Source organism: Monodelphis domestica, chromosome 2, assembly GCF_027887165.1.
Source record: "Monodelphis domestica isolate mMonDom1 chromosome 2, mMonDom1.pri, whole genome shotgun sequence".
Classification (NCBI taxonomy): Eukaryota; Metazoa; Chordata; class Mammalia; order Didelphimorphia; family Didelphidae; genus Monodelphis; species Monodelphis domestica.
Window position 1 is genome coordinate 116,083,698 of NC_077228.1, and position 27,881 is coordinate 116,111,578.

Below are 27,881 nucleotides of genomic sequence, written 5' to 3' on the forward strand. Positions count from 1 at the left end.
CCTTTGTGTCTTCATATTTGCATGTTACTTAAGATTTTAATTTTTTTGAGCTATCTCATGATTTGCTACCATAATAGCACCACTAGGAAACTATTCCTGTAATATACTCCATATATACTAGTACAAACAGATTCTTTTTCATGGCTTTAGTTTCATAAGTTTTATATTAAGCATATGATTCTCATCTTGGCAATATTGTTGATAGTTTTGCAAAATTGAAATTCATTATTATTTGAGGTCTTTGAACCTTTCATCAGGATGATTACAAAAATGCTTAAAATAGTAAACTTTCATCTATTGGAGCCCAGAAATTCTTAATGAGAATTTTTTTATTGCATTTAATTTTTAGGATTAAAAAACAAATGATGTGATACTGTCTGTTATTCAAAAACTTATTTAAGAGCAACATAACCTTCCAGGTCTCTAGAACATCCTGAGGTCAGTAGAGTCAGCCAAGTTGCCTGTACCCTTACATCTCCATTACTCTATAATGAGAATTCATGTTCACAGTGATGACCTTGACTGGATCACTTAATGATCCAGAATCAAGAAATTATAATGGAGGAGATAGCACATATAGACGAATGACAGGAAAGAGAGTTATGGTCTAGAAGGCCACAAAGGTGTTGAGTGGAACAATAAGACAGGCAATTAACACATTCTTTTTTTTTTTTGTAGTATCGATTTGACTTGTAGTATTTATTTAGCTCAAGCAATGAACAGGTCTTATTAAGAGGTCAAAAGGGAAGATAGAAGGAGGCATTACTAGCATGGTAACTGGGTCTTCATTCTCCATGGATGGATGATTGCAAAGCTTTGTGGCATTAGTGGGATTGTTTTGCTTTTATTTTTATATCTCTTGTGCTTAGTAAATTGCTTGACACATAAGTGTTTAATAAGTGCTTTTCATTCAGTTAAGTATTAAGTTGTCTTTTACTTATTCAGAAAGTGGTACCAATATACTGAAGTAAGAGTTAGCTAAACAAGAAGTCAACCTTCTCTTCTCCATCCTCTCCCCTCCCCACTTCACTGAATATTTGATGGTCAGATTTTTACTATATAATAACTTACGTTTATACTTTAAAGTTTGCAAAGCAATATTCTGAAAGCATTCTTGTGGTCTAGAAATTATCGACCCAGCAACAGTAATGTGATTTTCTGAGTATTTCAAAATTTGTTGACTGACAGAACTGGGTTTCTCACCAGTTCTTGTGACCTCAGATTTGATGTTTTTTTCCACGTTACAGCTGCTTTCTCTAATATTAAGAAAATTCCATCAGCCCTTAAATCAAAAGTGACAAAATAATAAGTGGAGTACACCAAGAAGTGATTTAGAAATTGGGGAAATGGACTAAATATAGGAATAGTAGAAGAAAGTTTTTTATTCACAATATCATATACACAGGGTAAAAATAGAAATTAATTCCTTGATCATTGTTTAAGTGTTGATTCATAAATATACTTATCTTCAACTTTTAGCATGGTGACTAGAACATATCAAAAAAAGCAGAAAATACTTTCCCTAAAGGAGTTTTACCTTATAATGAAGGAAGGCAACATTTTAAGGGACCTGGAAAAAGGATGGAGGCATATTTAGAGTGAGATGGTTTGGAAATGGTGGCATGGAAGTAAGATACCTTTCAGGCAAAATAAGACAAAGGCCACCTCAGGTGGGGATTATGGCTGAAATGGAAGAAGCTTGTTTAGTTACTGTTGACTTGAAAGTGAGGTGGAGACCCGACTCTTCAATATAAGACTATTATTGTTTTAAGATTTATCTCAGAGTTCAGGCCCTTTTGAACTTTGGAGATCACAGGTAGAAATTAATGTAGAGAATTTTTTCAGAGTCAATATTATTAAAGTAGAATTGCTGTGAGGTTCTTCAGGTGGAATTTCAGTGTGGGGTAATGGAAAAACTATTGACTCGTATCAAAGTACATGGATTCAGTTTCCAGCTCTGTTAACTTTTTATCTTGGGCAAGGTTCTTAACCACTTTTTAGCTTCCTTTACTGCAAAATAAAGTATTTAGATGACTTTAGAGGACCATTCTAGTTCTAAATCAGTTATTCTTTGCTCTTGTTTGTGAATAATACTGTGCCTATTGCTTCAAGTCCTCGAACATTAATTGAGCTTTCTAAATTAGATTCACAATCACTTAAAAGATGTTGCCCTGTATACATCAGTCCAATTCAGTAAACCTTTATTAAGCACTCACAATGTGACAGGTACTATACTAAGCTCTGGAAATACAATTAGTAAAAAGAAAGACTGTCTTTGCTCTCAATGAAGTTATAATCTAAAGGGAGAGATGAACATATAAAATGAAGCAGGAAAGAGGGTGGAGGGATGGGATACCAGGGACTACCTGGCACTGGGGGCATTTTGTTACATAGAGTTGAAACCAGGAAGGATTGCTGATGCAAGATGGACTAATCTGAGAATCTAGTTAATGCATTCTATAAAGGAAGTTGTTGGGAGGAGTTTAGTACTCCACCTTCAATCACAGGGGAGAGTTGGTGAGGGAGGTAGAATAAATTAAAACTTGAGTTAGTAACAGGATGGTGAGTTTAGAAGTGAGGATCTTATCCTGGGGAGGGGTGTCTTGTGGGGAGTTGAAGCCAGGCAGAGCAACAGTTGTCAAAGGTGGGGTGGTTTAAACATTCTCAATTGTACAAACTGTGATATACATTCATATGAATAGTTCATAGAACTGGTCTATCAGTAAATACATCTTGGAAAATACTGCAGCTGGACAATGAGCTGGGTGCTGGGCCCAGGATTCAATAGGAGAATTGGAGGAAAGCAGCCCATATTATCCTTAGAAAATTATACATTGCTTTTAATGATCCCAAATTTCTTTTGAAAAGTGTGAGTGTGGGGGAAGCTGGGTAGCTCAGTGGATTGAGAGCCAGGCCTAGAGAGAGGAGGTCCTAGGTTCAAATGTGGCCTCAAACACTTACCAGCTGTGTGACCCTGGGCAAGTCACTTAACCCCCATTGCCTAGCCCTTACCACTCTTCTGCCTTGGAGCCAATACACAGTATTGATTCCAAGATGGAAGGTAAAGGTTTTTTAAAAAATTAATAAAAAATCAAAATAAATAAATAAAAAGTGTGAGTATACATACATACACATTTGCTTGCTTATTACAGTAGTAGTAATATAGTACAGTAATAGCAATATATGATCGATCAGTCAATAAACATTTGTTAAATACTGTGTTCCAGGCACTGTGCTAAATACTAGAGAGCCAAAGAAAGGCAAAAGATTGTCCCTGTTCTCAAGGATTTCACAGTTTAATGAGAGAAGATAACACATAAAAAGAAACTGAAAGGAAGGGTACCTGTCAGGGCCATGAGGAAGTCCTACATCCAGGTGGAAAAAAATATGGCTTCCTTGGGATCCCTCCTTAAAGGGAAGATCTGGGAGGGACTCTCCATGTCTGCCCTCTGTCCTCTTCAATCAGAGGGAGAGAGAGAGAAGGACTCCAGGAAATCAAGATACTGAAAGATGTGAATTTCACAGTTGATGTGAACTTTGAGGAAGATGAATTGTAAATCATTGAAGTCCAGGAGGACATCTAGGTGAGAAAAGATATAGCTGCAAATCATGGAAGTATGACAATGTTAGAGTTACCAAAAGGAAAATAGAGAGATACATGATGGGCATGAATAGGCCCTAAACAATGAAGAGCAGCTAGGGAGAACAGTAGATAGAGTACCAGACCTGGAGTTGAGAGGACCAGGGTTCAAATGTGGCCTCAGATTTTTCCTACTTTAGTGAATGAGCAAATCACTTCAACTGTTTGCTTAGCCCTTGCCCTTCTGTCTTACAGTTGTTATTAAGACAGAAAATGAAAAGAGTTAAAAAAATTGAAGAGGAGATACTTAAATATATTAACATAGAAATGGATTGGAGAAGGAAAGTGAGTCAGACATATATATGTATAGAGAAGAAGAATAACCATTGCAGTGATTGCAATTGGTATCTATGGCAAGAGATGTGGAAAAGAGTGGAAGGCCCTCAGCAAAGGTGGACCCCTTGTGGAGATTTTATGAAAAGACATGGCTAATAATAGCACAGGATAAGAAGTTATGGTTGGGTTTTGTTCTGCACCGATGAATTTGAGATCACAGATCCATGTAAGTATAGATAGGATTATTCCTTACATATAATTTTTATGACAGCCTAAATAAGTGAAAGAAATCTTAATACTTAAATGTAAGAGTGGGAGCCCAAAGACTTTTAAAAAGAAAAAGATTAAAAAGTAGGCATAAAGGAATGAATGTCTTTTGGAATAACTAAGGAAAATATGTTAAATATTGATATACTAAATAGTGGAAGAAAAGGTATATAAGAAAACTTCTCTTTATAAGTTAACTCACAATACAATAATATAGTAAAAATTTATTAAGTACTTATTATGTGCCAGGCACTTTGCTAAGCACTGGGTATACAACTAAGAAAAATAGCCTTCAAGGCTCTTATAGTCTAGTGAGAGAAGACCACTTACAAAAGAAGCTGAAAAGAGGGTTGGTAGAAGGTACTGCTAAGGGGCATGTGGAAACAAATCTAAGCAGTGCTATAGCTGGAGGAAATGAAGAGTTTGCTGGGCTTCTACAGCCTCTTTAAATAGAGGGTCTGGGAGGAGTACTTTCTTTACCCTCCAGCCCTCTAATCAGAAGACTTCCAGAAATTCTTTCTGATATGTATAGTATACCTGGGGTCAGTGGGGAAAACCTCGAATAGAGATAAAATTACAAAAAAGTATGTACTTGAATTTTGAAATTGTGTACCAGGAGGATTTCCCTGTACTTAAAATTTTTTGGATAGATTTAAGAAGTAGCTATGCCAAAGATACTCAGTATTAACTGGTTATGAATTTAATGGCTATTAATACTTTTAATTTTTTGTCCTTGCATTTATTTTATTTTTTATTTATTTTATTCCAGTAACAAATTTATATATAAGCTTTCCAGCTATATGATTCATGTTGTCTCCCTTCCTCCTGGAGTTGACAAGCAATTTCCACCGAGTTATACATGTATTATCACTCAAAACACATTTCCATATTATTCATTTTTGTAAGAGTAAATTTATAAAACCAAACCCCCAAATCATGTGCCCAAGTAAACAATTGATAAATCATATGTTTTCATCTGCATTTATACTCGAAAAGTTCTTTCTCTAGAGGTGGATAGCATTCTTTTTCATAAGCTGTTCAGAATTGTCCTGGATCATTGTACTGCTCTTAGTAGCAAAGACTGTCACATTTAATCATCCCATGATTTTTCAGTTGGTGTGTATAGTGTTCTCCTGATTCTGCTTATTTCACTCCACATCATTTTGTGTAAGTTTTCCAGTTCTTTCTGAAATCAGTCTGTTTGTTCATCATTCCTTATAGCACAATAATATTCAATCACCACCATGTATCACAATTTGTTCAGCCATTCCCCAATTGAGGGACATACCTTTAGCTTCTAATGAATACTTTAAAAGATGTTGTTAGGAATGTATTTCCTTTACCTCACATGAAATACCTCCTGATTCAAGACAAAGCCCAAGTTGAAAAGAAATTAAAGTTATGAGGTATTAAAGAGAATCTAAATTTTAGGTTAAAGTACCTGAATGAACTTCCTAGTGAGCATACTAGTGATAAAGAAAGTGAATCTAAATAGTTAAGAATTGATTAGTTTGCATTTAAACATCAATCTATTAACTTAGTCCAGATTTTGAGAGAACATAGCTTGGTTTAAGAGAAGTACATCATTAGCATAAGCTTGACCTGCTGCAGAAATAACTTACTTTCCAAGTTAGACAGACATACTTATTGCATCTGTATACCACCTCTGGAAGATTATACCCATTTATATTCTGTTTCTACATAAGTTTGCCGGGCCAAAAGAATAGCATTGACTAAAATTGTTGATTTGACTTTCCTATTGCTCATCTCCATGCTGATAGAAAAGGTTATTGTAGGAGAAGTTGATAGAATCTCTGCAAAGGTCTTATTGAGAAGTAATTTTTATTTTATAAAGCTTAAGGTTCATAGTAATATTAGAATCTTTTAATAATTTTCCTCAAAATGATAATATTCATGAAAATGGAAAATATCACTTTATATTGTATACTTAAAAGCCTGAAAGCATGTTAAAGCTAATATATACTTGCTCACTTTACAGTTGAAGAAATTGAGGGCCACTTGACCAGAATCACATAGGGAATAAACAGGAGAGCAAGGGTGCTAGATCCAACACTCTCCACTTCATAATTCTCTCTCTCTGTCTCTCTTCCATCCCCTTTCCTCCCCTTTCCTTCTTTCCTCCCCTCCCAGCTGTGCCATTCAATATCCAACTGTATGAGCTTACATAAATTATTTAATGTCATCAAACCTTAATTATCTTAACTGTAAAATGACAATGTTGGATTCAGTGATTTCTAAAATATCTATCAGAGCTGAAATGATATGAATCTGACTCTCAGACTTAATTTCTTTGTTCACATTTATATTTTTTAGATATTTACTGAATATATCTTTAATTGTAAATTGAATATTGCTAGGAAAGAAAGTTAGAAATTAAGAATGCTAAGGATGATAAGAAAAGTGTAGTAACTTCCCCAACCCCCTTTTTCCAGGTTATGTTCGTGATAGGAGGGTAAATAAAGAAAGAGAAAGTAGAGCTATTCTGGGTAGTTTGGATGATAATAGGAGCAAAGACATCATTAGCTTAGTGTATTTAGGTTGCCTGGGTTCAGTTGGAGAAGAGCATATCCCCAAAAGTAGCCACTAGATTAAAAAAAGTTGTCACTCTTCTATTACTGTTTAATTACCTGTGCTCATGGAAAGAACATAAAGCAGAAGAGTTGGTTTGGGCCTCGAGATCTAGTTTTAGGCTCACTTAGACTGAACCCAGGCAGCCTGTACATCCTGAGTTGATAGTGTCTTTGAACCTTTTATCATCCAAACTTCCATAGCTGCTGGTGGAAGTTCCCAAGTATGTTGGGTAGAATCCCCTAAGGACAACTTATTGAAGGACATAGAAGTGAAATCATATTGGTAGGCTTGAATGGTTAAGATTGGCATTATTGGGACGATAACCCCTCATTGAAGAGATCAGAGATTGATTTTTTTATTTTGAGTCTGTTTAAAGTTTTCTGCTTGGGGTTCACAATTCAACTTCATGAGTATAGAAGGGAGAGAGTCATGTCTAGGAAACAGTTCCCTTGAAAAAGATCTGGAAATTTTAGTAAATTGAAAGTCCAAGATGAATCAATAATATAATATGACACCCTAAAAAGTTAATGTTATCTTAGGTTGCACTGAGAAGGCAGAATGCCCAAAATAAAGAAGGAGTTCCATTATACCCTATCAGGCCAGATATGAAGTAGAGTATGGGTAGCATTTTTTAGAATAAAATACAGACAAAGTACAACATAATGAAGAGAATACAACCAGATAGGTGTGGTACAGGAAGTCAGGGATATAAGAGATTTTTGAATTAGGTGTGAGTTAGATAAGATTGCCTCTGAGAGAGAATGCCCACTAAATATATGAAACGGGTGTTCACACCTTTTGTAGTTAGTTAACACCTTTTTCTGGTTAGTTAACACTTTTTGGTTAGTTGATACTTTTTGTAGTTAGTTAACTCCTTGTTGTAGTTAAAATGGGTAGATCTACTTTAAGTACTGAGTTAATTAACACTTTGGGCTTTAAAATCTAAAAATAGAATGGGGATTACAATTTAATATTCACAATAAAGGAAGAACTAAGTACCTTCATTGTTACAATCAGGGATAGCCAAATCCAATTTTTACATATGCTATGAATTTAATTCTAGTTGCATAAAGCAACTTTATTAATTCAGACTAAATTCTTTCTGAATTGTAGATTATTTAAAAAGAAATCTTTTGTTGTTCTCATACCTAGAACTAATAAAATTTAAGCTTATTTTTTTGCATAAATTATTCCCTAATAGATGAGAATGATTTATATATAGCATATACCCTAACCTTTCTACTGCCCTTCAGTCTTGCATCTCTTAACTGCCTTTCAGACACCTTGAACTAGATGTAGATGCCCAGTGGATATTTTAAATTTCACTATGTCTCAAACTGAATTTGTTATCTTCCCCCTATACCCTCTCCTCTTCAAAACTTTTCTATTGCTATTGAAGGCAACATCTTCCTCCCAGGCTCACCATTTAGGTAATCCTGCTCAACTCCTCACTGTCTTTCAGCCTTCCACACCCCATATTCAATTGGCTGTGAAGGCCTGTCTATTTTACACTGCTTGAGTACATGTGCTTCTGTCCTCTGATACTGCTACCACCCTCATCACCTCACACCTAGTCTATAGCAGAAGCCTGCTGATGAATCTGCTTCCTCACTCCAGTCTACCTCCATTCAGATGTCAACATGATTTTTCTAAAGCACATTTCCAAACATTTTACCTTTTCTGTTTGAGAAATTCTAGTAGTTCCTTGTCACCTCCAGTATCAAATACAAAATCCTCCCTTGTTCAAAGCCATTCATAACCTTATTCCCTACCACATACTCTTGGATTCAGTGACACTGGCCTCTTTGCTATTCCACCAACAAAGACACTCTGTTTCTCTGCCCCAGGCATCTTTTCTGTCTGTCCCCCCCCAAACCTGGAATCCTCTTCCTCCTCACCTCCAACAAATGACTTCCCTAGTTTCCTTTAAGTCCTAACTAAAATCCCATCTTTTACAAGAAGCCTTTCCCAACTCCTCTAAATTCTGATGCCTTTTCTCAATTATTTCCTATTCATCCAGTAGATATATTGTTTGTACATGTTTGTTTCCTTATATTCCTCCCCCGTTAGATTGTGAGCTCCATGAGGGCAAGGACTACCTTGTCTCTTTGTATCCCTAGTGGCATTAACTTAGTAAATGCTTAATAAATTTGTATTGACTGATATATCAAAATACAAATGTTAGCTTCAGTTTTTACTTTAGTTACAGTATAAAAACTTACATTTCTATAGTGTGTTATAAGTCACTTTCCTCATAATAATCTTGTATAGTAATGTAAGCATTTTTCCCCCTATGTTATGGAGAAGGCATCTGAGGCATAATGTCATCAGGGCACTGTACTTAGTCATGAGAATCTACATTCAAATACTTTATCAAGCCCTGAATAGCTATGTGACCCCTGGGCAAGACTATTAATTTCTTTTTGCCTTAGCTTTCCTCATATATAAAATGAAGTGTCTGTACTCAAAAGCTTCTAAAGTTACTTGGAACTCTAAATTAATGACCCCATGATACTAAATAACTTACCTAGTGTCATACAAGTTCATTATTCTTTCCACCATTCTATCTTTACTAATCCAAGCCATGGCCAAATTCAGTAATTACTTTTCTTACTTTAGGACCTCACATAGCGCTTTGTGCATATAATTTAATTCAACAGTAAGTGTTATATTGAGTACTAGTTACATTTAGAGCAAAGATGTTGAGTGAGGGCAAAGGTGGGTTGGATTAGACTTGTCTTATCATCTAGGAATTTATAGTACAGTAAAGAGATAATAATACATACAGATGCCGTAATATACAATATTTTAGTGGAGAAGTATAAAACTGGAACTACATGAATTCCAGAGCTGAAGATATTTTGGGGCAAGGGGGATGAACAGTACAAATATCCCATCCACATTGAGACGTTTCTCATTGTGATTTTGATGCATTACAGGTTAACATAAGAAATTAAATGGGAATTTTTGCGGAAGCCATAGACCATAAGTGGAGGCTAACAGATGACATCCAAAAAGTTTAGAAACTCAGAAATGCATAAAATATGTGCATAGTCTTGTATAATATCAACATTTTATCTTTTAATACCATTAATTTTTAAAGTTAAAATAAGTAAAAAGTTAAAGTTTGTGAAAAGAACACAAAAGCCAGCAGGCAACACACAGAGGCTAGAAATGATAAGATGTCTTAACATTGACCTACATATAGCCTATGACCAAATACTTAACCCAAATTTTACAATAAGGTATTATAAACTCCCTGTAAAAGAAAAAAATTGGACTTCATATCTGTTATGAAGAGAAGTCCAAAAAATGTTTATGTAGATTTTCCAGATCACACAATATGGAAGGGGATAGATATCTGTATAAACAAAGGAATGGATTCAAGAAAGTAAAGAGCCTATATTCCAATGCCAGAAATTAGGGGAGAAAAATAAGAAGAAATAAAGCTGAAAGATGGTAAGATAGTACTAAATCGTGAAAGGAGCATGCTCAAATGTTGTGGTGGTTGTTCAACTGTTTCAGTCATGTTCATTCTTTGTGATCCCACTTGGGTTTTCTGTCAAAGATACTGCAATGGTTTTGCCATTTACTTCTTGAGCTATTTTACAGATATGAAATTGAGGTAAACAGGATTAAATGATTTACCCAGAGTCATATAGCAGGTAAATGTCTGAGATAGGATTTAAACTCAGTTCTTTCTGACCCCAGGTTCAGTGCTGGATTCCCTTTGCTGCCTACCTGTCCATGTTTTTATGTACTTATGCTCTAATTTGTATTATATTAATTTGTTAATATCTCATTTTCTTTTGCTAGACTGTAAATACAAGGGCAAAAGGGCCTTATTTTAGCTAAACTTTTTGGCTGCTGTAGTGCTAAGTATAGTGTTCTGGGTATATGCTTTATAGTTTTATTTTTAATTTACATATGATAGATACTTCTAGGGTACATAAATATAGTTTTTAGTGTTTATCAGCATTTCATTTCTAACATTCTATCCTTATTCAGCCAACTTTAGAAATATAAATGGTTTAAAGATTCAGTCCAGTCCTTATATGAATCAATACAATATTACAATTATAGATACAAGTTAGGTTTTTATTTTAATATCATAGATTTAAATATGGAAGGGATATTTAGTTGTTTTCATTTGTATCCAACTCTTTAGGACTCCTTAGGACTCCATTTGGAGTTTTCTTGGCATAGATATTGGAGTGGTGTGACATTTCCTTCTCCAGCTTATTTTATGGATGAGGAAGCTGAGGCAAATTGGGTTAAGTGACTTGTCCAGGGTCACATAGCTAGTAAGTATCTGAGGAAGGATTTGAACTAAGGAAGATAGTCTTTTTGGTTATAGGCCCACCACTCTATCCACTGTACCACTTAGCTGCCAGAATGGACCTTATCATCTAATCTAGTCCCCTCCCATCCTCATTGTACAAATGAGGAAAGTGAGACTCAAGAGAGATTGTTAAGTGACTTACTTGCCCAAAGTTACACAGGGAGAAAATAGTAAAGCTGGTATTTGAACTCAGTATTTTTATCTCCACATATAGGGCCCTTTGTATGATGTGTTAGATATTACAAAGTGATTAAGTTGCATTGATTGTATAGTTTAAAATGCTGGCATGGTTAATAGTACAGATAGTTTGTAGATTAAATCTACTTTAGACCTAGAAATATTTTTTTTTAAATTTAGACCACTTACCAAAGTAATTTAGTTTTTTAGTAGATATTGTGATTAACCTTTCATATTGTTGCTCTAAATATTTCTGTTATAATGAAGTGGTTAGTAGATTGCTCTTATAATCAGCAAAAAATACAATGATAAAATGAGAAATAATTCACAGTAGAATTATGAGGCACCATACATATACAGAATGCCTTCAAACTTTGATTAGTTTGTATCAATGGAAGCTTTCAATAAACAGACATCTCATCACTTGGAATCTCATCATTGTGGAGACTGATTGTGTTTTGATACTCAATACTTCATTAACATGCTCAGTTAGCCTTTCCCTTTGATGGGAGGGCTAGCCAATTAGCTCCTCCCCAGGCCTCTCTTCATAGAGGACCCAGCCTTTTTCAACTAACTTCTTTTTCTAGCAGCTGCTCTGACTCATCTTCTGCATATAGAGCCTCTTGTGGTTCCTCCTCTCTCCCATTTCCTCTCCTTTTGTGTATTGTCTTTACCCATTAGGATGTAAACTCCTTAAAGGAGAATCCAGATGGTGCAGTAGATAGACTGTCAGCTTAGGAATCAGAGTACTTGAGTTCAGATCTGGTCTCAGTGACTAGCCTTGTGATTCTGGCAAGTTGCTTAAGCTCTATTTGCCTCAGTTTCTTCATCTGTAAAACATATCATAATAGTTGTGAGGGTCAAATGAAATAATAATTAAATCACATATAATGCTGCCTGACCCTGTAGTAGGTGCTTAATAAAAAATTATTAACTAATAACTCTTAAAGGAGGAGTATTTTAATGTCAGTTTTATTTTGGCATCACTTTACCAAAATAGAGGGATGAAATATGCTCTTTTATGAAGCTATATGATGAAACTGGAGAATTGTTCCCTGCAGTGAGCCTTGCCCAGAAGATTTGGCAAAATAGGGGAATATGATGGAATAGGCGTTATATGTGCAGAGGTCTGTGCTCTGTGTTAAGAGATTTTTAAAATTTTTATTGTTATGCAAAACACAATTTCATATTGGTCATTGTTGTAAGAGCACACTCAGTCATAACCAAAACCCCAAAATAAAAACAAAAATAAACTAATATGAAAGATGATTTCAACAGTTCTTTCTCTGGAAGTTGATAGCATTCCTCATCATAAGTCTTTCAGGATTGTCCTGGATTACTGCATTGCTGAGAATAACCAAGCTTTCACAGATAATCGTCATGTAATGTTGCTGTTATTGTGTATAATGTCCTCCCAGTTCTGCTTATTTTGCTCTGCATCTGTTTCTGAAAATCTTTCCAGCTTTTTCTGAGGTCATCTTGTTTATAATTTCTTTCTTATAAAATTTTATTTAATTAGTCAATTTAGAACATTATTCCTTGGTTACAAGACTCATATTCTTTCCCTCCCTCCCCCCTCTCTTCCCATAACCGACACACCATTCCACTGGGTTTTACATGTGTCCTTGATCAGAAACTATTTCCATGTTGTTGATGTTTGTACTAGGATTTTCATTTAGAGTCTATATCCCCAATCATATCCCCCTTGACCCATGTAATCAAGCAGTTATTTTTCTTCAGTGTTTCTACTCCCACAGATCTTCCTCTGAATGTGGATAGCATTCTTTCCCGTAGATCCCTCTGGGTTGTTCAGGATCACTGCATTGCCACTAATGGAGAAGTCCCTTACATTTGATTGTACCACAGTGTTTCAAGTGCCCTTTGTGCACAGTTCCAAATTGCCCTCCAGAATGGTTGGATCAATTCACAACTCCACCAACAATGCATTAATGTCTCAACTTTGCCATATCCCTTCCAGCATTCATTACTTTCCTTTGCTGTCATGTTAGCCAATCTGCTAGGTGTGAGGTGATGCCTCAGAGTCATTTTGATTTGCATCTCTCTTATTATAAGAGATTTAGAACACTTTTTCATGTATTTATTAATAGTTATGATTTCTTTATCTGAAAATTGCCTATTCATATCCCTTGCCCATTTATCAATTGGAGAATGGCTTGTTTTTTTTTTGTACAATTGATTTAGCTCTTATATATTTTAGTAATTAGACCTTTGTCAGAGGTTTTTGTTATGAAAATTTTTTCCCCAATTTGTTGTTTTCCTTGTAATTTTGGTTGCCTTGGTTTTGTTTGTGTAAAAACATTTAAATTTAACGTAATCAAAATGATTTATTTTACATTTTGTAATTTTTTTCTAACTCTTGCTTGGTCTTAAAATCTTTCCTTTCCCAAAGATCTGACAAGTATATTATTCTGTGTTCACCTAATTTACTTATAGTTTCCTTCTTTATATTCAGGTCATTCAACCATTCTGAGTTTATCTTATCTTGGTGTAGGGTGTGAGATGTTGATCCAACCCCAATCTCTCCCGTACTGTCTTCCAATTTTTCAGCAGTTTTTATCAAATAGTGGATTATTGTCCCAAAAGCTGGGATCTTTGGTTTATCAAAGACTGTCTTGCTGAGGTCACTTACCCCAAGTCTATTCTACTGATCCTCCTTTCTGTCTCTTAGCCAGGACCATATTGTTTTGATGACCATTGCTTTATAGTATAGTTTGAGATCTGGTACTGCAAGGCCCCCTTCCTTTGCATTTTTTTCATTATTTTCCTGGATATCCTTGATCTTTCATTCTTCCAAATGAACTTTGTTATGATTTTTTTCTAATTCATTAAAAATTTTTTTGGTAGTTCGATGGGTATGGCACTAAATAAGTAAATAAGTTTGGGTAGGATGGCCGTTTTTATTATGTTAGCTTGTCCTACCCATGAGCAGTGAGTACCCCCTGAGTACTGCTTTGACCGCATCCCATAGATTTTGAAAGGATGTCTCATCATTGTCATTTTCTTCAATGAAATTATTCATTGTTTCTATGATTTGTTCTTTAACTGATTTTGTAGAATCATATTTAATTTCCAATTAGTTTTTTAATTTTGGCTCTCCATGTACCCTTTTTGATTATTATTTTTATTGCATTATGATCTGAAAAGGTTGTATTCATTATTTCTGCTTTTTTGCATTTGTTTGACACGTTTTTATACTCTAGTACATGGTCAATCTTTGTGAATGTACCATGTGTTGCTGAAAAGAAGTTATGTTCCTTTTTGTCCCTATTTATTTTTCTCCATATATCTATTAATTCTAATTTTTCTAAGATTTCATTCACATCTCCTATCTCTTTCTTATTTATTTTTTTATTTGACTTATCTAGATTTGATAGTGGTAAGTTCAGGTCTCCCACTAGTATAGTTTTACTCTCTATTTCCTCCTTCAACTCCACTAGTTTCTCCTTTAGAAATTTGGATGCTGTACCATTTGGTGCATACATGTTGATTACTGATATTTCCTCATTGTCTATACTGCCTTTTATCAGAATGTATTTACCTTCCCTATCCCTTTTAATCAGATCTATTTTTACTTTGCCTTTGTCAGATATGATTGCAACTCTTGCCTTCTTTCTCTCAGTTGAGGCCCAATAGATTTTGCTCCAACCTTTAATTCTAACCGTGTGAGTGTCAACCCACCTCATGTGTGTTTCTTGTAGACAACATATGGTAGGGTTTTGGTTTCTAATCCACTTTGCTATTTGTTTTTGTTTTTGTTTTTTTGGGTGGGTTCATCCCATTCATGTCCAAAGTTATGATTGCCACTTGTGTATTCCCCAGCATTTTGATATCCTCTCCTAGTTCTGTCCTTTCTTCTTTTGCTATATCCTTTTAAACCAGTGGTTTGCTTTTAATCAGTCCTCCTAATCCCCATCCTTAATATGCTTCCCTTTCTGTTCCCTTCCTTTTTGTTCCCTTCTTATTTTTTCAGGGTCTACTAAGTTCCCTCCGCCCTCTATTTCCCCCCCATTTTTTTACTCCACTCTCCTCCTTCCCCCCTTAGTTTTCCCTTTTCACTTTCCCTAGAGGGTAAGATAGAATTCAATACCCCAATGGTTCTAGCTGCTCTTCCCTCTCAGAACTGATTTCACTGAGAGTAAGGTTTAAGTATTACCTATTAGCACTCTCTTTCTCTTCTTATTATAATAGTATTTCCCCCCTCCCCTTCCCATTTGCCTCTTTGTGTGGTATAAATTATCCTATTTATCTTATTTCTTCAAGTTTCTCTTGGTTCCATCTTCTATTCCCCCCTCCCTTTTTCTTTTTTTGCATATCATCTTATATCACTTATCCCAATCTTTTCCTTTGAATGATTCTTCTAATTACTATAATAGTGTATATAATTTTTGAGTTACAAATAACATTTTTCACATATATTAATATAAACAATTTAATCTTATTGAAGCCCTTAAAGAAGAAAGTTTGAATAAAAAAAAATTTTACTCCTTTCCCCTCTCTTTCTTATTTACATTTTCATATTTCTCTTGATTTTTGTGTTTGGATATAAAACTTTCCACTTAGTTCTGGTCTTTTCTTTACAAATACTTGGAAATCTTCTATTTTGTTGAATGCCCATACTTTCCCCTGGAAGTATATAGTCAGTTTGGATGGGTAGGTGATCCTTGATTGAAGACCAAATTCTCTTGCCTTTCTGAATATGATGTTTCAAGCCTTGCTATCCTTTAGTGTGGAAGCTGCCAGATCTTGTGTAATCCTTATTGGTGCTCCTTGATATCTAAATTGTCTCTTTTTGGCTTCTTGTAAAGTTTTCTCCTTAGTTTGGAAGCTCTTGAATTTGGCAATTATGTTCTTGGGAGTTGTCTTCTGAGGATTTAGTGTCGAGGGTGTTCTATGAACTCTTTCAATGTCTATTTTGCCCTCTTGTTCAAGAACAACAGGGCAGTTTTCTTGGATAATTTCTTGTAGTATGATGTCAAGATTTCATTATTTTGGGGTTTTCAGGTAGACCAATGATTCTCAAATTCTCTTTTTAAGACTGGTTTTTATGGTCTATCATCTTGTCAGTAAGATATTTTATGTTTTCTTCTATTTTGTCAGTCTTTTGACTTTGCTTTATTAATTCTTTCTTTTTTGAGAGATCATTGGCTTCCAGTTGCCTAATTGTAGTCTTTAAGATCTGGCTCTCTGCTAAAATCGTTTGATTTTCCTTTTCAGTTTTGTCTATTCTGCTTTTTTTGTGGCTTCCAGATGTTTCTCCAATTGAGAGTTTTTGTCCTTTAAACTGTTATTTTCTTTTTGAACTATTTCTCACTTTTCTTGCCTGAAGGCTTCCATCTTTTTGGTAAGCTCCAATTTAAATTCTTCAAGAGCTTGTGGCCAATTTCCATTGTTTTTAGAAGGTTTTGGTGCATTTATTTGGGTTTCCTCTTCTGATATTTCCTCTGTAGTCTGGGTTTTTCCTCCATAAAAATTATTCAGGGTAAACCCCTTCTTGTTTTTCTTGGCGTTGGGTTCCCCCCCTCCCCCGGGCACAGTTTGCCATCACTATGGTAGTTTTTCCTTCTCTTTCCAGTCATAAATCTTAGTGAGGAGGACAGGCTTTCTATGTATGGAGCTAAGGAGCAAGGTTTTTTGCCTGAGACCACCTCTGGAGTCTCCACAGCGTCTACTGTTTGCTGCCCTTCTCAATGCTATCTCCCTGCAGGCGCCCAATTTCTGTACTCTTCAGCCTGCTGGCGTTTCAAGTTCAGCTGCCCTCAGGGGTAGGTCTTTGGTGGTCTTAGTCAACTGCCAAGGACCTAGAGGTGACCCTCACTTGTTCTAGAAATGCCCCTTGCTCACTCACTGATTCTAGTGTGCGCTGGCTCCATAGGTGGGATGGGGGAGAGTTGATCAGCTCGTATTTTGTTGGAAGCCTTTTCACCCCCTTATAGTGTGGAAATGCCCAAATCCTACATACCTTCAATATTGCACCCTACTGTAGAGTCCCTTCATTCATATGCATTTGGTTTTATTGGCCTTTTGAGGTAGTCTATATTGGTAGGTTTTGAGGAGAGGAAGAGTCCTGTGTCTAAACTGCCACCATGTTTACCTGGAAGTCCCATGTTAAGAGATTTTAAGAAATGGCTGTGCTTATTTTCTGGAATGCTCTCCCTCCTTATGTGTCTCCTAGTCAGGATTCTTTCCTGATCCCTGTTAGTTTTAGTATCTTCCTTTTGTTGTTCATGAATGATTTATCTTATAAATAGCTTTTTGTTCCATAGTTATTTGTATATTGTCTCATATCCTCAATACTTAACACAATGCCTAGTATTTAGTTAAGCATTGAATACATATTTATTGACTGTGTGATTGACCAGGGTACTTTGTTCCTTCAAAGACATTCATGGGGTCTATAGAGACATTTGAATAATCTTAATCTGTGCCTGGAAATTCTGGATGTCTCTGGTTAACTGATTTAATTAATATGGTTTAAAGAAAAAATCAACATTACTTTTAAAAATGTACCCTGTCTTTTAAACATAAAAATTTAAACTTTACTTTGTGACAGTCAAACTAAGATTACAGTGTTTTGACTTTTCTGATACTTTTTGAACAGGTGGAGAACGAACCTGTGGAGTACATGAGCTTATTTGCATTAGAAAAGGTAAGCAATGAAAAGTGACTCCTAAAATAACAAAGTTTTTTTTGTTATATTTTATAGCAAGATAATAAATTACTCGATGACCATAACAATTTTTTTAATTTAAAGATTAGTTATGTAATAATATGTTCTTTCAATGATTTTGCTTGTGGGATTTGATGGGTCAGTATAGTCTTGCTTCTAATCATTTGGTTTGATGGAGAGATAAAGAATGGAGAGTATGATTTCTTTTTCTTTCTAGTATCTGGACTCATGTGCTTATTTAGTAACCCTTGACTTGATACTACACACTAGATCTGCTTACTACTTTATCATTTTCTTCAGAGCATTTGAACATGCAGTATTATCATAAATACACATAGTAACTATGTGAAGTAGGCAGGCCAGGTATTTTTATAATCCATTTTTGCAGATGAGGAAATGGAAACTGAAGCTAAGTGGCTGACATACCTAAATTCATATGGTTTATAAATGACAGAACCAGGAGTCACAGCCAGGTCATCTGACTCTAGTTTCAGAGTTATTTTCCTTTACATCAACCTGCCTCTTCTGTTCTATTACTCTCTCCCACCAGAGATCTGAGGTGTTCATTAAAATTCAAATTGGGAACATATCCAAAGACCACACCATCCTTTGAACATCAACAGCTGGCTATGCCTACTTAAGAGGAATCACCTGTCAGCTAGGTGGCTTATCAAGGTGGCCCCAGGACAGGTAAACCACTTGTTAGATAGGAGGCAAGGAATAAGGTACATTTGAAATAGAATCAGGAAAAGCCTAATGACACTCCCACTCCCAAGATTCACAATGTGTGGGGTGGGTGAAAAAAAATGGACTGGGGAATCCCCATAACTATCTTTTAAGAGAAGTAGGTTGCAAAATTGTTCTTGTCAGTTCTTAAATTTGAGGGATTTTGCTTGTCTTGCTTATTTCCAGACAAATTACTTCTTCTTCTTGCAGGTATCCACCCATTAGCAGTCATATTTCACTAGCATTCCATGAATTCATTCATTGGATGAATAAATACTAAATATAAATTTTTTGGTGCCAGATAATAAGACATCTAATCTAAGCACTAATCAACAAGCATTTGTTAAGTGGCTACTTAATGCATGGCACTGTGGGTGTATATAAAGAACAAGAACAACAAAAAAACCCAAACCGCCTTAGCATCTCAAGTAACTTACATTCTACAGTGGAGCATATGGCATGTCCATATGCAAGTCAATATAAAATAAATGCAAAATCAATCAGGAAAGACCCCAATGTAAGAGATGGCACTGAATCTGAGCCTGGAAAGAATCTAGGGAATTTAAAAGGGAGAGAGTTCTTTTCAGGCATATAGGATAGCTTGTGCAAAGGCATGATACAAGGTATGAAGTGTTGTTTGTGAGGAACAGCAAGACAACCAGTTTAGATCTAGGTATGGAAAAGGGGAGTGATATAACAAACTAGGAAAAGGTGAGCTGAAGCCAAATTGAACAGTGCTTTAAATGTCAAAGGATTTGCATTTTATCCTCAAGGCATTAGGGAACTTCTGGAACTTTTGTATGGGGTCCAGATTGGGGGGGGGGTCATTATGACTCGTAGTAAAAATTAAAATTAATATACAATAATTTAAAATATATTTTAAGAGATTTATTAATGATCATTAGAAATAGAGGAATAAAAAGGTAACAAAATAAAAACCACATACTCATGGCTAATAAAACTATTCAAAATCCACGCTTACCACCACAGTCACGACAGAAAGCAAAGAGAGTGGGACGAGGAACCTCCATTGAATTTATCCTGATGTCTACAGGAAGTACATGACAGGAAGTCAGTGGGCTCCTGGGAAATGTTGTTTTTAGGGTAACAGATTTCCAATTACACAACTTGTACTTTAGAATTTGGCAGCTGTGGGAAATTGATTGGGGAAGAGAGAGACTTAAGATAGAGAGATCAATTGGGTTGCTTTTGAAATAATCTAGTTGAAAGGTGATGAGAGCCTGAACTAGAGTGGTGACAGTGTGAGTAAAGTGAAGTTGATGAATGTGAGATTTAGTAGAAGTAGGCTTAGTGAGACTTGTCATCTGATTGGACAAGGAGCTGAAGGAGAGTGAAGAGTTGAAAATGGTTGAGGTTGTGAATGAAAAGCAATAATAAACTGTAAAAGAACAGATAGTGTAAATAGATGTTGAGAGAACTGAAGGTGGCTAGCCAAACATGAGAACAGAATTGCTTCCCACATTGTGAAGAGAATAAGCAAGAATAAATAATCATGTTAATAATGGTTTTGTGCAGTTCTGCATATTTTCCCTTTTTATTAATTTAAAAAATATTCACAAAATGATCACAATTTTAGATGAATTATCATTATAATCAAAAACATAATTTATATTATAAAACATCTTTAGTTATTTTGTTTCTTTTGTGTTAATATTAATCATAATAGTCCAGATTCTTTTAGTTTACCAATTTGAAAAATATACAGAAATTCAGTCCTATTCTAGGCATATCATGACCCAAACTATTTGGTCCTGTGGATCTCTAAAAGCAAGGCTGCAATCCCAAGGATGTCCTTGTACATGTGGAGGGTTATCCATCATCTTCAATAGTATATAGTTCAATCCTCAAGCACTTAGGTGCCACTGTTTTTTTTAGATCTCATCATCTACATCATCAAGAGACAAACTTGATGGGAAGAATTTATTTCAGGACTTTAGAGTGGAAGCTCTTGATATTTCTGTTATAGACTGGCACAGCAAGAAGGAACACAGGGTTTGGAGTCAGAATACCCAGGTTAAAATCCTAGCTTGGTCACTTACTAATCAGGGTCGCTCTGGGTAAGTTACTTCTCTGCGTATGAGGTTACTTATCTGTAAATGAAACGCTTGTATTAGATGACCTTCCATATCCAAATTTATGATACAGTAACCCTTAATGTGCCTTTTAACTCTTGTGTTCTGTGATCTTAATGCAAGCAAAGAATTCTGCTACCCTAATTTTAGAGTGTTTTAGCCAATGAGTGGTGGGAATAGGAGAATCAGGCAAGTTAAATGGTAAGCAAAATCACTAGTAACAGTTCCTATACTTGAAACCAATATGTGTTGTACTAATGAATTCTAGAAAAAGAAGAAAGTTGAAGTACTGTTTGCCAATATCCTATCTTTTGTGGGGTTTTTGTGTGTTAATACATTTTATGTCTACTTTTAGTTTTTTCATGGAAACTCTTTAAAAATATAACTTAAAATATACTTTATATATCTGTATTCCTGAAAAAGTTTATCTAATTAAACTATTTCAAGGAGACAAAGGTAGTGAAATATATTAGAATTGTTTATTAACAGGAAAATTGTGACGAGTACTTTGTAAAGTGAAAACTTTTTATAAAGTTAATACATTTTTATTTTATAAATTTGTATGTCTTTTTAAGTGAGACATACATGTAATTAATTTTTTAGAAGGGAAAATACTAATACTTTAAATACAAGGTAGATAAAAATTACTTTAAAAATAAAGATATCTTTGATCTTTATTAAACATTTAACACTTTTTTACAGTTTCTTTGTAACAAAATATATAACATTAAAATCATATTAAGGGAACTTTTTAATAAGAATTGTCCAACAATAATATGGGTTGCTTTGTATATAGCTTCCAATCACAGAAATCATTCGGAGACTAAATAACCATTTTTGAGAATATTGTAGAAAGAATTCCTACATTAGATGGGAAGTTGAATTAGATGAGCCCTGAGATCTTTTTTAACCATGATGCTGTGATTCTGTTTGTGGAACATATAACTCTTAGCATAGTGCCCAACACATAGTAGATGCCTAATAAATGCTTGTTTTAATCTAAATAAGTTTGGAGAGCATCATTAACATTGCTGTAGCATAATGAATCTTTTAGACACAATAACTCACAAAGACCATAAATTAAAATGTAGAGTGATTGCCTGGTAACAATAATAATAATAGCTAGCATTCATGTAGCACTTAAAGATTTATAGAGATTATAAAGATTTACAGATATTGGTAGATGTTATTATTATCCCCACTTTACAAATAAGGAAATGAGACAGACAAAGGTTAGTTAACTTGCTTAGGGTCACACATATAAGTGTCTGAAGTAGAATTTGAACACAGGTCTCTTTTAGCCTAGCATTCTATCCATAATACTATCTAGAAACCAAAAATCAGCATTATCTCTGTTTTATTGTATTTTTATTATGTTAAATATTTCCCAATGACATTTTAATCTGTATATACGAGTACTAGACATCTCTGGTCTAGCCATCACCTCAAAAAGAAATTCCTTCTACTTTGTTTAATTTATTCACTTATTTTACCAGGGAAGGTGGTATAGAAACGTAGATAGCTTTGTAAATAGTAACAGCTCTACAGCAGATCACATCTTTTATGTTTTTAGTTAACTGACAGGTACAGGGAATATATATTTTCACTTATTTTGCTGATTACCCTCCAAAAAATCAATACATATTTGACTACATTGAATAAAAGTTATTCTAAAGGATTTTCTGCCTACAGTCCATATGACTGAGGGATTTTGTACAGATAATGAGGTCCTTTAGGTTTTACTCTTTGTAGAAGACATTATGCTAATTGCATCAAGCTTTAGAAAAGTAGAGTGCCTACTCTATCTGTCAGTACTTTTTAAAAGATTGACCCAATCTTTTGACACCAAAAGATTGACACCAGGAAAATAAAATGGATCAAAAATACCTGTTGTCCAAATTATTGTTGTTCATCCTTCATTTTTGAAGAGGACCAATGACAATACAAACTGATGTCTTGACTTGAACATGAATTAGATTTTAGTGAGTTGCACAGTCATCAAGCTTCACTCTCTTCCAGAGTCATCCAAGTCCAATGGCAAGACGAAAGTCAGGATGACTGGTGATGGTTGTAGGCTGCAGTGAATGACATTAGTGTCTTTGATGTCTGAACAAAATCTAAGCCCTCCACAGCACCAGCCTCAGTCACCTTCTTGGCCATTAGAACAAATTGTTCTCATCTGCCAATTTTTTTGGGAGAATTCTTCATATGCTTTGGCCATACATCATTTTGACTCACTGATGGATCTGAGGCTTGTTGCTTCCCCTTAACCTGCTTTAGCTCCTATGTAGAGACATTTTTACTGGGTTTGGCCACAGTGAATGGTATAGCTTTTAGGAGCCAAAGGTGAGAGTTGGGTGAAATATGCACCCCAAAGTGGATGACCAGTACTGAAAAGGGAGCTCACATTTTATTATTTTTTTTTGAAAATTTTATATAATTTATTAATTTAGAATATTTTTTTCCATGAACTATGCCAAAGGGCACTAAAAGACTGTTTGCTCTTTGATCCAGCCATAGCATGGCTGGGTTTGTACCCCAAAGAGATAATAAGGAAAAAAGATATGTACAAGAATATTCATAGCTATGCTCTTTGTGGTGGCAAAAAATTGGAAAATGAGGGGATGCCCTTCAGTTGGGGAATGGCTGAACAAATTATGGTATCTGTTCGTGATGGAATACTATTATTCTCAAAGGAATAATAAACTGGAGGAATTCCATGTGAACTGGAACGACCTCCAGGAATTGATGCAGAGTGAGAGGAGCAGAACCAGGAGAACATTATAAACAGAAACTGATACACTGTGGTACAATCAAATGTAATAGACTTCTCCATTAGTGGCAATGCAGTGATCCTGAACAACTTGGAGGAATCTTCAAGAAAAAACATTATCCACATTCAGAGGAAAAACTGTGGGAGTAGAAACACTGAAGAAAAACAACTACTTGATTACATGGGTTGAGGGGAAAATGATGGGGGATATAGGCTCTAGATGAGCATCCTAGTACACACATCAACAACATGGAAATAGGTTCTGATCAAGGACACGTGTAATACCCAGTGGAATGGTGTGTCGGTTATGGGAAGAGAGGGGGAAGGGGAAGGAGGGAACAAATATGATTCTTGTAACCAAGGAATAATGTTCTAAATTGACTAAATAAAATTAAAATTTAAAAAAAGAATATTTTCCCAGTCATAGCCCCATCAACTCATGTGATCAAGCAGTTATTTTTCTTCTGTGTTTCTTTTCCCACAGTTCTTCCTCTGAATATGGATAATGTTCTTTCTCATAAATACCTCCAAATTGTTCTGGATCATTGCATTGCTACTAACAGAAAAGTCCATTACGTTTGATTGTACCACAGTATATTAGTCTCTATATACATTTTTCTTCTGGTTCTGCTCCTTTCACTCTGCATCAATTCCTGGAGGTCGTTTCAGTTCATATGGAATTCTTACAGTTCATTATTCCTTTGGGCACAATAATATTCTATCACCAACATATACCACATTTTGTTTAGCCATTCCCCAATTGGAGGGCATCCCCTCATTTTTTAATTTTTTGCTAACACAAAGAGCGCAGCTTATGAATATTTTTGTACAAGTCTTTCCTTATTATCTCTTTGGGGTATAAACCAACAGTGCTATGGTTGGATTAAAGGACAGTCTTTTAGGGCCCTTTGGGCATAGTTCCAGATTGCCCTCCAGAATGGTTGGATCAATTCACAACTCCACCAGCAATGCATTAATGTCCCGACTTTGCCACATCCCCTCCAGCATTCATTACTTTCCATTGCTGTGATGTTAGCCAATCTGCTAGGTGTGAGGTGGTACCTCAGAGTTATTTTTGTATTTCTCTGATTATAAGAGATTAGAACACTTTTTCATGTACTTATTAATATTTTTGATTTCTTTATCTGAAAATTGCCTATTCATGTCCCTTGCCCATTTATCAATTGGGGAATGGCTTGATTTTATTGTACAGTTGGTTTAGCTCTTTATATATTTGAGTAATTAGACTTTTGTCAAAGGTTTTTGTTATGAAAATTTTTCCCCCAATTTGTTATTTCCCTTGTAATTTTTGTTGCATTGGTTTTGTTTGTACAAAAACTTTTTAACTTAATCAAAATGATTTATTTTACATTTTGTAATTTTTTCTAACTCTTGCTTGGTCTTAAAATCTTTCCTTTCCCAAAGATGTGACAAGTATACTATTCTGTGTTCGCCTAATTTGCTTATAGTTTCCCTCTTTATATTCAAGCCATTCACCCATTCTGAGTTTATCTTGGTGTAGGGTGTGAGATGTTGATCCAACCCCAATCTCTCCCATACCATCTTCCAATTTTCTCAGCAGTTTTTTATCAAATAGTGGTTTTTTGTCCCAAAAGCTGGGATCATTGGGTTTATCAAAGACTGTCTTGCTGAGGTCACTTACCCCAAGACTATTCCACTGATCCTCCTTTCTGCCTCTTAGCCAGTACCATATTGTTTTGATAACCACTGCTTTATAGTATAGTTTGAGATCTGGTACTGCAAGGCCTCCTTCCTTTGCATTTTTTTCATTATTTTCCTGGATATCCTTGATCTTTCATTCTTCCAAATGAACTTTGTTATGTTTTTTTCTAATTCATTAAAAAAAGTTTTTCAGTAGTTCGATGGGTCTAGCACTAAATTAAGTAAATAAGTCTGGGTAAGATTGTCATTTTTATTATGTTAGCTCGTCCTACTCATGAGCAATTAATGTTTTTCCAATTATTTAGATCTAGTTTTAATTGTGTGGTAAGTGTTTTGTAGTCGTGTTCGTATAATTCCTGTGTCTTAGCTAATAGAATCCTAAATATTTTATATTGTCTAGGGTGATTTTAAATGGAATTTCTCTTTCTAATTCTTGCTGCTGAGATGTGTTGGAAATGTAAAGAAATGGTGAAGACTTATGTGGGTTTATTTTGTATACTGCAACTTTGCAAAATTTGTTGATAATTTCCACTAGCTTTTTAGTTGATTCTCTAGGATTCTTTAAGTAGACCATCATATAATCTGCAAAGAGTTATAGTTTGGTCTCCTCATTGCCAATTTTAATACCTTCAATTTCTTTTTCTTCTCTAATTGCTACAGCTAGTGTTTCTAGTACAATGTTAAATAATAGAGGTGATAATGGGCATCCTTGTTTCACTCTTGATCTTATGGGGAAGGCTTCTAGTTTATCCCCATTGCAGATGATATTTGCTGATGGTTTATATATATATATTAGGAAAGGCCCATATATTCCTATGCTTTCTAGTGTTTTCAATAGGAATTAATGTTGTATTTTGTCAAAGGCTTTTTCTGTGTCTATTGAGATAATCTTGTGATTTTTTTGGTTTGCTTGTTGATATGGTCAATTATGTGGATGGTTTTCCTAATATTGAACCATCCTTGCATTCCTGGTTTAAATCCTACCTGATCATAATGAATAACCCTCATGATCACTTGCTGGAGTCTTTTTGCTAGTATTCTATTTAATATTTTTGCATCTATGTTCATTAAGGAGATTGGTCTATAGTTTTCTTTCTCTATTTTTGACCTGCCTGGCTTTGGGATCAGTACCATATTTGTGTCATAAAATGAATTTGGTAGAACTCCTTCTTTGCTTATTATGTCAAATAGTTTGTAAAGTATTGGGCTTAGTTGTTCTTTGAATGTTTGATAGAATTCACTTGTGAATCCATCAGGCCATGGGGATTTTTTTCTTAGGAAATTCTTTGATGGCTTGTTTAATTTCTTTTTCTGATACAGGATTATTTAAGTATTCTATTTCTTCTTCTGTTAATCTAGGCAATTTGTATTTTTGTAAATATTCATCCATATCATCTAGATTGCCATATTTGTTGCCATATAATTGGGCAAAATAGTTTTTAATGATTGCCTTAATTTCCTCTTCATTAGAGGTGAGGTCTCCCTTTTCATCTATGATGCTATTAATTTGGTTTTCTTATTTTCTTTTTTATTATTATATTGATCAGTACTTTGTCTATTTTATTTGTTTTTACAAAATACGAGTTTCTAATGTTATTTGTTAATTCAATAGTTCTTTTACTTTTGATTTTATTACTTTCTCCTTTAATTTTTTAGGATCTCTAATTTAGTTTTTATCTAGGGATTTTTAATTTGTTCACTTTCAAGTTTTTTTATTTGCATGTCCAATTTGTTGACTTCTGCCCCTCTCTTCCCTTCCCCCTTTGGTTTTTCCCTTCTCACTTTCCCTTTAGGGTAAGATAAAAATTGATACCCCAATGGATCTAGCTGCTCTTCCCTCTCAGAATTGATTTCACTGAGAGTAAGGTTTAAGTATTACCTGTTAGAATTCTCTTTTTCTCCTTCTTATAATAGTTTTCTTTCCCTCCCCTTCCCATGTGCTTCTTTGTGTGGTATAGATTATCCTATTTATCTTATTCCTTCAAGTTTCTCTTGGTGCCAACTTCTATTCCACCCTCCGTATTTCTTTTTTTTTTTTTACATATCATCTTAGACCACTTGCTATCACAATCTCTGCCTATGAATGATTCTTTTTATTACTCTAATAGTGAATATAATTTTTGAGTTACAAATAACATTTTCCCATATATTAATAATAGAAACAATTTGATCTTACTGAAGCCCTTAAAGAAGAAAATTTAAATAAAAAACCTTTTTTCCCATTTCCCTCTCTTTCTTATTTACCTTTTCATATTTCTCTTGATTTTTGTGTTTGGATATCAAACTTTCCACTTAGTTCTGGTCTTTTCTTTACAAATATTTGGAAATCTTCTATTTTGTTCAATGCCTATACTTTACCCTGGAAGTATATAGAGTATATAGTCAGTTTGGATGGGTAGGTGATCCTTGATTGAAGACCAAATTCTCTTGCCTTTCTGAATATCGTATTCCAAGTCTTGCTGTCCTTTAGTGTGGAAGCTGCCAGATCTTGTGTAATCCTGATTGGTGCTCCTTGATATCTGAATTATGTCTTTTAGACTTCTTGTAAGATTTTCTCCTTAGCTTGGAAGCTCTTGAATTTGGTAATTACATTCCTGGGGTTTGTTTTGTGAGAATTTAGAATA

At 34.8% G+C, this 27,881-nt stretch overlaps 1 protein-coding gene across 2 annotated transcripts in view; it reads left to right on the forward strand.

Moving 5' to 3' along the window:
* The window catches only part of SYT14 (synaptotagmin 14), a 310,069-nt gene that overhangs the window by 6,680 nt on the left and 275,508 nt on the right, over positions 1-27,881 (forward strand). For both annotated transcript variants that reach the window (XM_007481333.3, XM_056815880.1), the window contains exon 2: positions 17,914-17,961. In XM_007481333.3, coding sequence (XP_007481395.1) covers positions 17,914-17,961 — 48 coding nt within the window. The remainder of the gene's footprint in view (positions 1-17,913; positions 17,962-27,881) is intronic.